Consider the following 14,318-nt stretch of genomic DNA (forward strand, 5'->3'; position numbering starts at 1 on the left):
CTTTACAAGAGGTCCTAGACCAACAGCAACACGTAACATTAGGAACGAAACAAAGTCTTTGTCTTTCTCTATCGATATTAATTCCGAATGTTTGTACGTGATTTTATTGGGTGTTTTGAGGGCAGTGTAGAAAGTTTTAAGAAAAATCTGAAGACATCTTTTCCAGAAATTTTTATCCTAGGCATTTTCTTATTGTTGAGTAAATTAAAATTATACGTTTTATTTTTTGATTCCATTTTGTTGAATGTCAATTTCATGTTGTAAAACTTGCATAGTTAGTGTGTGCAACTGGTGTGTGTGTCTGTTTGGCTCGGTACGAGTGTGTTTATGGTTTGATAAGTATATTGTAAAGCGCTTTGAGGCTTTGGCGTTTAGCACTGTATAAGAACACTTTATTATTATTATTAGATGGAAGCTTGATGAAAGTTTGTATTTGTATTTATTCATGCTCACCATTTCAATTTAATAAATACAAATCACCTGTTAGACTCCTTTTTGTACTCTAATCTAAATGAGATTTTATATAGCGCAATATCCACTAAACGTGCTCAAAGTGCTTTACAAGGGGTCCCTGTCCAAGAGCAACATTTAACATTTAGGACAAGACATGATGCCTGTAAGGTGATATTATAATTTTTTCGGACAGAGACAGTGCTGTTAACGGCTGGGTGCTCATTTTACACCTGAGTACGGTGAGAGAATGTGAGTAAAGAGCCTTTTCCAAGGACTCAACTATGCACCGAGTGAGGCTCGAACCCAGGACCTTCTGATCCGAAAGCGAGAGTCATACCACAAGACCACATATCCGCACGTTGTACTAGTACAACTACAATACCTACCACTGATTTTAACCAAGTACCTTTTCCAACCTGAATCAAATGTATCTAAAAGACATCAAATATGACTCAGACTTTTTATATTCATTGTCAATCAACCAGTTATTGGAAGAGTAACCTCTGTGGTAACGCATCAGAATGGGAATCAAGAGATCAGAGGTTCAACCCCCACTCAGGGAGATTTAAAAAAAATAAAAATTTTCTAGTCCTTTTGTGTATACTTTTTTTCTGGCCCACACCATATATACCGACCTTTTCTTTTCTATGTGGTCTTGTGGTATGACACTCGCTTTCGGATTGGAAGGTCCTAATTGGTCTTTTCTTTTCTATGTGGTATGACACTCGCTTTCGGATTGGAAGGTCCTTGGTTCAAGCCTCTTGATTATTGTCATTTTTTTTTTTGAGCTTCAAAAAGCAACACTTGCATTATGAAATACTTTTTTTTACTAAAGTGTAAAGTGTCAAAACAGGAAATAGATGTTAAATGTACTGACAACAGTATGAAGAATTCTTACCATTGCCCGCCTCGTACTGCTGAAAAAGGGAGGCAAACATGGGTGGCTCCGATGACTGGGACACACGCCCTATGAACTGGTACAGCCGACTGTGGGTCAAAGGTTGATTGGGAATGAACAGACAGGACATGTGGGGAAGTGGCATCCGAGTTATTGACGTATTCAACTACCGATACCGTCTTTAAGGACGGACCATGGGTTAGATTTAAGTAAAATTGGTCAAATCAAAATTTTAAAAAACCCAACAAATATTCGAAATGAATATTTTTATTTGTGTCTAATGACATTTCAAAAATCAATAAAAAATTACTTTGCTTGGTTGATAAATAATAACAAGTCAATAGCTTTTTTATTTTTAAAAATTTTTTTATTTAATTATTTATCTATTTATTTATTTATTTATTTATTATCTAATTATTCATTCTTAAAAAAATTTTTTTTTTTTAATGTCCTTTTTTTTATTATTTTTTTTTATTTTAATTTACTGTTTTTTTTTCTTTTTGTTTTTTAAGGTCAATATCCCTATACCTGTTTATTGTCGTATTTAAAAGACGGAGATAAATCTAAATTGGCAAAGTGACGACAAACATTGGGTGTCTCCCATGACTGAGGTTAAAAAAAAAAACAAAAAAACTTGTCAATAGCTGTAAGAATATCATATTTTTCTTAGTTTAAAATCGTAAAAGATTTTCTCTCATAAAGGTACATAATTCTTCCTTACGTTTAAACTGATTCCTACTAAATTCAAAATGAGTCAAAAGTGACACAAAGCTGCTAGAAGCTGTGAACTGTAAAAAGTAATGAACACAAAATGAATATGACAGTTTCGAAAAAGAACAAAATACCAAACTCTGCTTAAAACAATAAATCATTTAATATCTAGACAGATGGCACAGAGTAATTTGGCACTTCTTGTTGGCTGTGGTTATTTTTGTCGTATATAATGTTGCTTTTAAAACGCCAAAACTAGATTTTTAAGGCATTTTTAACATTTTCAATATTGTTTTTAACTATCACTCTGAAACCTTCATATTCTTCATGTTTTATCTTCAGTATAAATTTTCAAGCTTGACTATCGTCCATCTTTTACTTGATTTTTACTGGTGGACCAAAATCACTTGTGAATAAACCATATTTTCATTGTAAAGAATAAAAAAAACCCCCTAAAAAAACAAAACAAGACAAACAAATAAAAAATCACACGCAGAATAAAATGATCCAAATCTCACCCTGGCGTTGTGGCAAGGATGTAGTATCGCATCATATTGGATTCCACGCTGGGCATCCTATCAAACTCAAGGCCTGTCACGGGTTCTGATTGGTCCTTGCCTTGGAGCGTAAACAGCTGGGATGACATCACGACAAATAAAATATGTTACAACGATGGAGACATAGAGTAAAAGATGACACAGGAACCCAATCTTGATTGAGGCAGCAAATGTAATTTTTATAAACCATTCATGGAAATATCCGATTTGTTTACAGTTAATGGGGGGGTCTTGACAATTCAGATGGTAGAGCACTCGCATCACGTGCAAAGGGAGTGATATTGATCCTGGGTAAAGTTGAGATTATTTCAGACCCCCTTGTACATCCAGCGTGATTGGGTAACTGGGTCTGTTACAGCTGGTGGAAAGTACTTTATAAAAAACTAGCATCCTATCAAACGGGTAGCAAGTAATTGCCATTGTCAGTTTCATGTTATATAAACTGGGATAAACACCAGCTTCATGGATCTAATGCCTCTAAAAGACAACTTAATAGTTAATGAGTGAAAATTACCCCCTTTATTTATCAGCATTACGTCCTTGGATAAGGCACTTTCCACATATTAACCTTACTTGCCGTGTATATGAATGAGTACCTGGCAATAGGCAGTGATGGATATTGTAAGAGTGCTTGTAAAATAATTATGGCTAGTACAATATAATACATAAATTTGGTTCCATATGCCAGCTAGGAGAATATCTGAAGCTTTGTGAAAGCTTTGAGCTTGTTGATTATGTGGAAATTAACTACATAAATGTGAAAATTTTATTTTGCTCCTTAGCTTGTTTGCTTGTTTTTAATGGTTTTACGGCGCTTGCAACACATTTAGGTCATATCAGCGCCAGTAAAAAGGAAGAAAATGGGATAGTAAAAAGTTCTAGAATTACAATTAAAGTAAACCCAAGAAAAGGGAAGACAAAAGGGGAATTACTTCAAATAGGGAACAGATGTAGATTCCAAGAGCACACTATCAAAGTACTTAGTTTGAGATCACCTAAAAGTCTCATCCAGACACAAGCACAGGTCCCCATTAGGAGGAATACACTCAAATTTTTACACATCAAATATAAATGTCAACAAAACAATACAGTGCATAACAGAGAGATAATTTACAAGACAAAAAAGACCATCTCCCAAAACTCTAACTATACATTTGAATATTTCCCTCCCAGCTAAGGTATCCAGCCAGGGCCGGGACAAAACCAAGTAATCTCATTCCAAGACAAAGACAGAAAGCAATTGGAAAACAAATGTAGGGGAATAGAAGACACAGCAAGTGCAAGTACCTCTCTGCCCTCTATTGGAGGTCAGGAACCCCACCAAGACTTTGCTCCATCTGCCCAATTTTGTACAACAGGTCGTTTTTTCCTTAGGTCACCATAAGACGGTCACCACAGTCCTTAACTCTCTCCTTACCAGCTATTTTTAGAATTTCCCCCAAAACTTCACACCCACCCAACACAAAAATAGACTTTTCTTACTCAAACAAAAAAGTAACAAGTGCATTCTATACAGAATGTTGTTCAGCAAAATGATGTCTACAACACAGTGTTTAGCATTTATAGCTAAAATCAAAGCATTTCTTTACATTTTGTGACGTACAAGAGAAATCAGAATGTGATAATTGTTGGTTGCATCGTAACGAATGTGACGATTTTCCTATGGGTGGTAAGGAGAGGGTTGATACTGACAGACTAAAATCTTACCTGCTTGGCATATTGCTCCACGCTGCCTTGAAAGAAACTTCTATCTTCAAATACTCGTAATTCTGTTTCAAATATCAGACCTGGTGGAAATAGTCAAATTCAAATTATAATTGGATTCCATTGACCTTGAACTTGGGAGAAAAAAAAATGAAAAAGACTTTATGATGATAACTTTTTCTATCATCATCATCATAGATTAATAAAAAACCCCCACAAAAATTTGAGCTTTTATATAGTGAAATATCCACTAAACGTGCTCAAAGCGCTTTACAAAGGGTCCCTGATCAACAGTAACACATAACAAGTAGAATGAGACATGACGCCTGCTAGGCGATGCTACAATTCTTTTTCTGAGAGAGACAATGCTTTTAATGACCAGGTACCCATTTTACACCTGAGTATAGTAATATGAGTAAAGAGCATTTTCCAAGGACTCAATATGCGCCGAGTGAGGCTCAAACCCAGGACCTTCCGATCCAAAGCGAAGTGTCATACCACAAAACCACATAGCTACACTGGGAGGGTTTAAAAAAAAAAAGAATGATATTGTGAAGATATTATTATTATTCTAATGTTATTTATTGTTATCTTTTCTTTCGATTACCTTTATCAGTTCCAAGAAGAACAGCATTGGTCGTATCATCACTGGCATTTTGCCAGTTCCATCCTACAGCCTGTATCATGTGACCCTGTTAAAACAAACAAAACATAATGTAAATTAAATGTTTTTGAAAGAATGTGAAAGGCAAAATCAATATGAGTCATCAGAGCCAGAGTGGTATGGAGTCTCATCTCGTGACAAAGTCAAGCCATCATGAGCATTGTCAAGACCAGATGGGTGATCACGATCACTAACAACTCTGGCCCCAATCACGGTGTTTTTGGATAAAAAGCATTTTACATTACATGCGTTAATAGACTTGAAATTGTGAAAGATGAATTTTTCTGAGTCACAATTGTAAATCCTTAAAATCTTTCTCGAAGATCATTTAACTTGACATCAATGTCATAGTGGCAATACAATTAAAACTGATGTATTGTTCAAACAATGGTTTTGTTTTCTCTGTGTGTGTGTGTGTGTGCGTGCATGTGTGCGTGCGTGTGTGTGTATGTGAGTCTTGTTATTACAGTTCTCAACCAATGAGCATTGAAATCTATGCGAAAAAAACTTCATCAGAACCTAAAAAAAAAATATTAACACAAAACAATTCCTGTATATTATTTTCTAAGAAATATTTTACTCAACAATTATTGATTGATTTACAATAATTTAAAATGCAATAATAAAAGGTTTTCACCTTCAGCTTGGCGATGGGTTTTGGTTTCTTAAGGTTTCTTGGCAGGTAGTAATTGTCTTGACTGGCCATGGAGATGATCAGATGACGACCCGTGGGATCCAGGAAGATCTTGTGAACTCTGTCCTCGATTCCCCTTGGTAACTCGATTTCTGAGAAATAATTATATATTGTTTTTCACAGTTACAGACAAGTGTACATACATACAAAATCAAGCAATTGATACATATATTGGTAATAAAAGAAAAAAAATGCAATGTTAACATATTGATACAGAAAAATGGGTGAGTAGTCGGTGAGAGAAGGCACTAATAATGAATGACCCGAGTTTGATACTATTTTTTTTGGATTCGTGGATAGCTCATACGGTAGAGTCACGCTCTCACCAGCCAGGCGGAGTTGTCGTACCAATAAGGTCGCAGGTTCAAACCCCATCACCGCCGAAAATTTTTTTTATTCTCTATTGTCTTCTGGCACTTTTCTACTCACTTCATCTCTTGTTGTTAACATATTGATAAGGAGGTAGGCATATAAGTCTGATAGGCTAAGTTACGCTTGCAGATGTCTCGGACACGTACATCCTACAGGGTTTTCAATTGTTTTTGCTAAAACTAAGTATTTCTAATTGATCTTCTTCTTCTTCTAGGTTCCATGCCTGGTCCAGGCTTCGGATACTGCATGAATTATCTCTCTCCATTCCTCCCTGTCTCTTGCCTTTTCAAACAGCTCTTGGATTGTTAGGCTGGTGAAGCCCTTCAGTTGGTCTATGAGTGTTTTTCTTTGTCTCCCCCGGGCGCGTTTACCAGGTATTTTTCCACAACTTGCCAGGTATTCATTCTTATCTTTCCTTACTATGTGTCCGAAAAAGGATAGTTGTCGATCCACTATTAAGGGCATTAGTTTCCTTTGTTGGTATGTTTGTTTTAGCACTTCTTCATTCGTTTTGTGTGTGCAGTATACGATATTCTCTGCATCCTTCTCAAGCACCACATTTTCAAAAGCTTCAATGTTCTTTTTTGTGTTTCTGCATTTGTAGTCCAGCTTTCGCATCCGTATAATTGATATGAAAGTGAAAAATAAATGAATATTGACCAATTGTTTACTGTTTTTTTTTTTTCAAGTATAGGACAGAAAAAAATCTTGACCTCACCCCATGGATTGATTGCAGGTGAATCAAGTTCTCTATCAACTGAGCTATTGACCCCCCCTCACCCCGCTACCCAAATCTTATTACAATAATTTCCTAAAAATGATGACAACTATCTGAGAGAAATATAAGGTGACTTGAATAAAATAATTGAACTTATAATGCCACTAAAATTTCAAATGCAAATGCTCCTGCAGATGTTTTCAATGTCAGTTTTGGGGATCGAACCCCATTTTCATCAATGTAATTTTTCATGACTTGTACACACCATCTGGTCTCTCTGTGTTGTCCAAATCCAGACGAAAGAGAACATTGTTGGTCATCGCAAGCACCAGGAAATTGTTGCTGACCACCATGTGGGTGATAGGATCTGTTGGTCTGAAAGACAAAGGCATAAATATGAGAATGTTAGTGTCATTGAGACCAAGGAGTCAGGAATTTGATCAAAAATTAAAACTGGTCTCCTTGCTAGTGAGTCAAGTGTTCCTTTTCTTTGGCTTGCTCATTCTGTTCGTTTTGATATTAAATACTCCTTGATAAAACACATGATATCTCTTGGGACCAATCGTTTTGTTACAACACTCAAAAGATGCCGTGAACAGTGGAAGCAAAAACTCAATACTTAATTTCGAATTAGGAGTTCAGGTCTAGAATCAAAGATATCTAGAAAACAGAGTACAAATAAATAGCAAATAATCCTCCTCCCCCCCCCCCCCCCCTCCCAACTCACCTTATTGGTTTAAAGAAATTTCCCGATTAAAGAGACACAAGTATATCCAATGCCTGATGATTTCTTTTTGTGACATCAGTCTCTCGTCAGATTGTTGCAATGAATGACAATTTTGCCAAACCTCAATTTACAAGCCAGAAACAATCGAGTCCACTGAAGGCCAAGCAAGGTTTTGATTTCATAAAATAAGGAATTTTTTGTTATTTAGTTAGCATATCAATTTCTCCCCCCCCCCCCTATATAATCTTGCTATTTTTCACAATGAAAAAAAGAAAAGAGTTTAATCAAGTTGAAATAAGAAAAAAAAAGCCAACTTAATGATAAATTAATCTCATCGCCATGGTAATATTGAAAATTGGTTTCTGCTTTTGTTTCCAGGCACAACTCATAATATAGTTTGGTTAAATACAGATCATGAAAATTTCAATAATTTGATTATTGGAAAATTTATATAGAGATAGAATGAAGTTGACGTCACTCCGGTCTTTGTTATTGTTTTTTGCCATCCGCGTTTATGACTAATACTCACTAAACTGTATTAACCAGACTATAAAAGTTCAAGGTTACACATAGTTTTGTGTGTTGGTCCGTTATACTTCCGAATGGCAATGTTGTGAACTTCTTAGCCAAGCGCATACCATCTATACCCTTGTGGCAATTTTTGATTACTGAACTATAAAAAATCTGTGCTTACTTGAAACTGATCTTTTTCTTATTGAAGATGGGAACTTCATCCTCAAATCTTGCATCTATAAATCCACTGCTTATCTGAAATAAATCAAAACAAATTTAATCTGTTATCGTCAATTTAGTCTTAGTCATAGTAGTGCCGTAGCCACTGCCTCGTAGCCTACTTCATGTAATAATCCACTACTCTCATGTAACGAAATTTTTACTATAAATAATGCCTCTCTAAAATTCTGCTTATTTGTTAATAACATGCTTTTATCACCAAATTCTGAACAACACAACATAATCTTTAATGAATTGTTTTTCAATGAGGACCATCTAAATCAAATTAGGGTTCATATATTATATATATATGCATCTCAATGTTTACAATAATCTTATCTTTTTTTTTTTTTTTTTTTGCTGGTTTGGTTATCAGACAATCGTAAAGATTATTTTAAAAGAGACCCAGGACAGGAACAAGGGGCACTTCTAATAAACTTTCTACATAAAGGGCCAGACTAGATGTGTGCAAGCATAGTTTCGGTGTCAGAGTGGTTCAAGTGTGGAACAGTCTACCAGAGAAAGTTGTCAGTGCTGATTCACTTAACTCATTCAAGAACAGACTGGATAGCTATTGGAAAAACCAAGAAATCTTCTATGATTACAAGGCTAGCATCACATTCTAATTAATGGTAATCTGCAACCGGAAGAAACAAAGATGACACCCGAGTCCAGCAAAGAGGATCATTGAGAACCTGTGCTGGAAATCATCTCTAAGTATCTCTAAGTAAGTAGAGGTAGCTAAATGAGGCAATAAAACCCGATCAAATCTTTGACCACCATGGACATCATCTCGCATCTGTCAGATTAATTGATAATTGAATTGTCATCCAGGTGTGCAAGTCATGTCATGTTTGTAACAATGCCTCTTATTCCAGTATTTTACGCAACAAATATCATTTTTTAAAATGTCGACAGGAAGACACAATACAAAATAAGTGTTCTGTGTCAGATTCTAAAATTGTCCTGTATTAGGAGGGATTAAAGGGATTAAAGGGATTAAAGGGATTAAAGGGATTAAAGGGATTAAAGGGATTAAAGGGATTAAAGGGATTAAAAAAACAACAAAACAAATAAAACAAAACAAACCTAAGCTTCTATATAGAACAATATTTGATGAACGTGCTCAAAGCGCTTAACAAGGATTGTCTAGCCAACAACACTTAACATGTAGGACGAAACATGATACCTGTTAGGCGATAGACAATTTTTATCTGACAAAGACAACGCTGTAATGGCCAAGTACTCATTTAATACCTGATTATGGTGAGAGAATGTGAGTAAAGTGCCTTTTCCAAGAACTCAACTATGCGCTGCTCAGAGCAGGACTCGAACCCAAATTGACCTTCCAATCTGATGGCAAGTGTCATACCACAAAATCGCAGTATCTTTTTCCCTTGGGCTGGGGGTATTTGGTGAAGTGGGTTAGTCTCAACCAACTAGCCCCCACCTGAAGGCTGAAGGCACTTTTCTTCATACATGGAAAATAAAAACATAAAAATGTTGATTCTTATGCTGTTAAAGACGTACTTAATCTAAATGGGCAGAGCTTTAGTTTAGCTGATGACTTGCCACACTTTTTTTCATTATAACCCCCCCCCCCCCCCCCACACACACACACACACACCACTGCAAGATTGTCTTTGCCTACAATAACAATGAGTTATAACAATCTATTCAGACAGCAATCCATTCCAGCTTTGATAAAAAAAACCAACTCTTAAACGATTAGCTATAATGACACTTTTGCTCAAGATGGAGGTTTGGGAGTTAGGATGTGGGAACGTCAGAAAGCATAGTTCAATTTCAACGAAAAGGTAAAGAAACTTACAGCAGGATCTGAGGAGCCCTGGATTGGTCTCCTCACTGAAGCAGCTCTGTTGGAGTCCATCTCATATTGATCAAGGATGGAAGCCATGGTGTCTGTCTATCGATTCGCGTATAGTTTCTTATGACACAAGTAGAATGCAAAATGGAATATGTTCATAATCTTATCATGGCGAAGGTACTCCCATTTCAGTTTTATCACATAGATTCATAGATTGTCGACATCCATTTTGGAGGTCACATGACCGGTTAGGAGTGTATCAAATCAAAACAAACACTTTTTGCATCCCTATCTCCAGTCAACAATACAAAATGTGGGTGTGATATGAAAGGAAGCTGTATATTAATCTATTCGGTAATTGATTTGACCATTGTTTCTCGTCTCTTTGATGTCTCTTACAATTGAATGCAGCTGTTAATGGTCAACAAGGCGAATTATCTAAAAATAAAGGAGTGCACGTCCTCATTCATCGTTCCACCCCTTTCGCATCTCGTCCCCTCACCTTCTACTTCCGGGTTCACATCAACGATCCATCATCCAGCAGGAGCGAGCAGACAAGGTTTGTGTTTATGTTGTGAAGTTCACATCTTGTTATTTTAGGGACAAGCAGATGACATTCAGAATCGCTTTTCGTGCTATCACTGGATACATTATTTCTTGACTTATCTGTTTATGGATATATTGTTCATTACATATAATCAGAGAATTGTGTATACAAGACGGGGCAAAACAGCCGAATAGTTTTACCTCATCTCAGGATTCATGCATGATAAGTTGTCTGCTGTGCTGCAGGACTGTGTTGTGGCTGGCATTCAAAGTGTTTTAATTTTATGGTATCAGTTTTAAAGAAGATTTGGTGAGTTTGAACAGACATCTGTTTTGGGCGATCCGCTGAGAGCGTATTTATTGACATAATTAAAAAAATAATAAAATTACTGTATTGGTGGCTGTGGTGACTGTGACTGTGACTGACTGAATCTGAGACTGAATACTGAATATGAAATATGAGTAGGGCCTAACCACAATTGCCACACTCCATGATCATCCCTTTCACCACCAAAATCATATCCATGCCATTATCATTTTCTCCTTTTTTGTGTGGTGCTCATATATTAATATTAGATAGCTAGCAGTTCTGCGAGAGGCCCATAATTAAAAAGACATTGAGTCATTGTTGAGGTTTTAGTTTTAAATATAATTTTTTATTTTCAGCTTGAGGACGAATGGAAAAGAAATAATTATGATATGAAATGATATAAGTCCAGATTTATGTAGGCTTTTACAGCCTTTTATCTTCTCTTGTGCATTCGAGAACGTATTTAATTCACGTCTCTCAAAACTGGGCATGCCACATAGTGAAAGGAGGTGTCTGAATTTAACTTGACAAACAGTATTTTTCTATTTCACAATGAGCAATTATCAAGGAAAAGATGAAACACACTTTCATATTGTGATATTTTGTCTACTATCTAATTGTCTAAGGCAGCGAAAGAGAGAGAGAGAGAGAGAGAGAGAGAGAGAGAGAGAGAGAGAGAGAGAGAGAGAGAGAGAGAGAGAGTTGATGTGATATTGAAAATCATTTAGTGGATATTTATTTAAACTTGTTCTGTGAAAGTTTAGCAATAACATGACTTTATAAAGCAGAACAATGGGCTCAGAATTAAGTGGAAGAAATTCCATATGCTGGCGCCACTTCAATAGTGAGTTGCCCACCTGGAGTTAAAATTAAAGTTTTATTTATATCCAAAGAATGAATCTTGACTGGTAGGATTAATATTAATCAGATATATATTTAGGGTCTTTATTTTGTTAGGGCTGGAAAGCCCGAGACTCCCAGGCACAATTAATAACTAACCAAGATGTCCACACAACTTTTGCTCGACTGAAATTTTTTAAACCACGAAAATAATGAAAACTTGTCATTTTAGTAATTGTAGTGGCTTGATGGAATTCAAATAATTTGTTTCGTTCTTTGGATAAATAAAATGAATTCAAGAGGAACAACGACATATCTTTACTAATAGCCATTAAAGTGGTGCCTGCATATGGAATTTCTCCCAAATTAAGTTTTTTGTGGTAATTGATATATAATCAAAATAAATTATGGATAATCTTCTCCATTTTCCAGTAGCTCCTTCAGACTTTATAGCTCTATGGATACATCATCTATACTTTAAAGGGCTCTATAGCTCCATGTATATATGGCATCTATAGTTTAAAATAAAACTAAAATAAAATTTCGACAATTTAAAATAAAAATTAAAAAATAATAATATTCCCTTTATTCATCCCATAGGGGAAATTTGTCTTTAGGGTCTATTCCAGGGGAAGACTGTAATAACCCATGTGTCTGTCCCAGTGCAGCGCTGCATACTGAGCTAGGGCGAGGTAACTTGCTCAAGGCCACACAATGCATAGTGGGTATTTGAACTCTGCAAAACTTGGATATGAAACAAATAGACCATACCGCTGAGCCAATTTGCCATTGACATATATCCAGGACATAGCATAGCATCAATGTTTATTTTTTAAAGGTCCTTAGGTACTTTTAGGGTTTGATAGCTCCATAGATAGTATACCTACTGGTTTGTGTTAACTCATGGATATAGTGCCTATGGTTATGATAATAATAATGAAATTTATTTATATTGCGCCCACTGCTCAATACCTACACTAAAGCTCTAGGCGCATAACAATAACTTCAATCCATTCAAATTTCTCTCTCTCTCTCTCTCTCTCTCTCTCTCTCTCTCTCTCTCTCTCTCTCTCTCTCTCTCTCTTCTCTCTCTCTCTCTCTCTCTCTCTCTCTCTCTCTCTCTCCTCTCTCTCTCTCCTCTCTCTCTCTCTCTCTCTCTCTCTCTCTCTCTCTCTCTCTCTCTCTCTCTCTCTCTCTCTCTCTCTCTCTCTCTCTCTCTCTCTCTCTCTTCTCTCTCTCTCTCTCTCTCTCTCTCTCTCCTCTCTCTCTCTCTCTCTCTCTCTCTCTCTCTCTCTCTCTCTCTCTCTCTCTCTCTCTCTCTCTCTCTTCTCTCTCTCTCTCTCTCCTCTCTCTCTCTCTCTCTCTCTCTCTCTCTCTCTCTCTCTCTCTCTCTCTCTCTCTCTCTCTCTCTCTCTCTCTCTCTCTCTCTCTCTCTCTCTCTCTCTCTCTCTCTCTCTCTCTCTCTCTCTCTCTCTCTCTCTCTCTCTCTCTCTCTCTCTCTCTCTCTCTCTCTCTCTCTCTCTCTCTCTCTCTCTCTCTCTCTCTCTCTCTCTCTCTCACGAACTCTATCTATCTATCTTTCTCACTCCCAGTCTCTTATATGCGATTCACCACCTCAGAATGTGTATTATTATTATTATGCCAGGGTGAATAAGTTGCCAAAAAAAGATTTGGACTTAGAATGACTGGGAAATATATGTCATTTTTTTTTCATCCTTTAAAATAAAAAAAAGGAGTCCTTCAGAACCATTGGGCCCATGGAGCTGCAGTTTATCCCGGTTTCTATAGCGTGAAATGGACAATAGCAATTGCTTGCTATCCTTTGGATAAGACGCTAGTCTATCGCAAAGTACTTTCCGCCAAATCTATCAGACTCAGCTACCCATTCACTGCTGGGTGGACAGGGGGGTCAGAAAAAATGTCGACTGCACCCGGGATCGATCTTGGTCCCTTTGGGTGTGAAGTGACTGATCTACTAACTGAGTTATCGGGACCCCCTTTTATCCTTAAGAAACTTTAATAATTCTTAATGATTGAAGATGAAACATAAAAACAAAACCAAATCTCTTTTAATAAAAGAAAAAAGCCAATAACAGCAACTTTTTAAATTTCAATTTTTAGCATCAAAATCACCTTGGCATAGTACTGTTTTGAGGCAGCAAGTTGCATAGGGGCTTGATAACTCCATATAGTGAATAGATCATTCATAGATCATTGAATATATCTAGCACTTGACTCACTTTGATTATGCGATATAATATATTTCTATCCACCCATATATGAATGATTAATGGGCAAGGTGTAGAGTCAAACCTTGGAAAGTACTCTATTTGTACTGCAACAAGAGTCTCTTCATTATTAAGGGATAGAATGATGAATTCTGGATTCGTGAACTTTTTATGCAGAATTGTCAACTCTCTCATTTTTCCCTGTATTTTTTTTCATCATTTTTTAGGGTCTGTTAAAACGACAATTTGAATTTATTTGAGTCTAATGTTTTAAAAATGTTTTATGGGACACATCTGTTGGACTTCAGTGCTAAAATTTGGAATTTTTAGTGTTTT

The 14,318-nt window shown here is 36.4% G+C and overlaps 2 protein-coding genes across 3 annotated transcripts in view; one reads left to right on the top strand and one right to left on the bottom strand.

Annotated features, from left to right (window-relative positions):
• Positions 1-10,565, bottom strand: part of LOC144978085 (vacuolar protein sorting-associated protein 18 homolog) — a 36,766-nt gene extending 26,201 nt beyond the window's left edge. The window contains exons 1-8 of the mRNA XM_078923642.1: positions 10,062-10,565; positions 8,193-8,266; positions 7,037-7,146; positions 5,625-5,773; positions 4,931-5,015; positions 4,327-4,406; positions 2,581-2,696; positions 1,352-1,440 (exon numbers count right to left, since the gene is read on the bottom strand). Coding sequence (XP_078779768.1) covers positions 1,352-1,440; positions 2,581-2,696; positions 4,327-4,406; positions 4,931-5,015; positions 5,625-5,773; positions 7,037-7,146; positions 8,193-8,266; positions 10,062-10,148 — 790 coding nt within the window. The 5' untranslated portion in view covers positions 10,149-10,565. The remainder of the gene's footprint in view (positions 1-1,351; positions 1,441-2,580; positions 2,697-4,326; positions 4,407-4,930; positions 5,016-5,624; positions 5,774-7,036; positions 7,147-8,192; positions 8,267-10,061) is intronic.
• Positions 10,502-14,318, top strand: part of LOC144978084 (oxysterol-binding protein-related protein 8-like) — a 125,680-nt gene continuing 121,863 nt past the window's right edge. The window contains exon 1 of one of the 2 annotated variants that reach the window (XM_078923640.1): positions 10,502-10,617. The gene's annotated coding sequence lies outside the window, so the exon portion shown is untranslated. Of the gene's footprint in view, positions 10,915-14,318 lie in introns of both variants that reach the window. The other variant, XM_078923639.1, reaches the window with a different exon arrangement.

The sequence above is a fragment of the Berghia stephanieae genome, chromosome 8, assembly GCF_034508935.2.
Source record: "Berghia stephanieae isolate SIO BIC M18660-M18661 chromosome 8, UCSD_Bste_1.3, whole genome shotgun sequence".
In the NCBI taxonomy this organism is placed as follows: domain Eukaryota; kingdom Metazoa; phylum Mollusca; class Gastropoda; order Nudibranchia; family Aeolidiidae; genus Berghia; species Berghia stephanieae.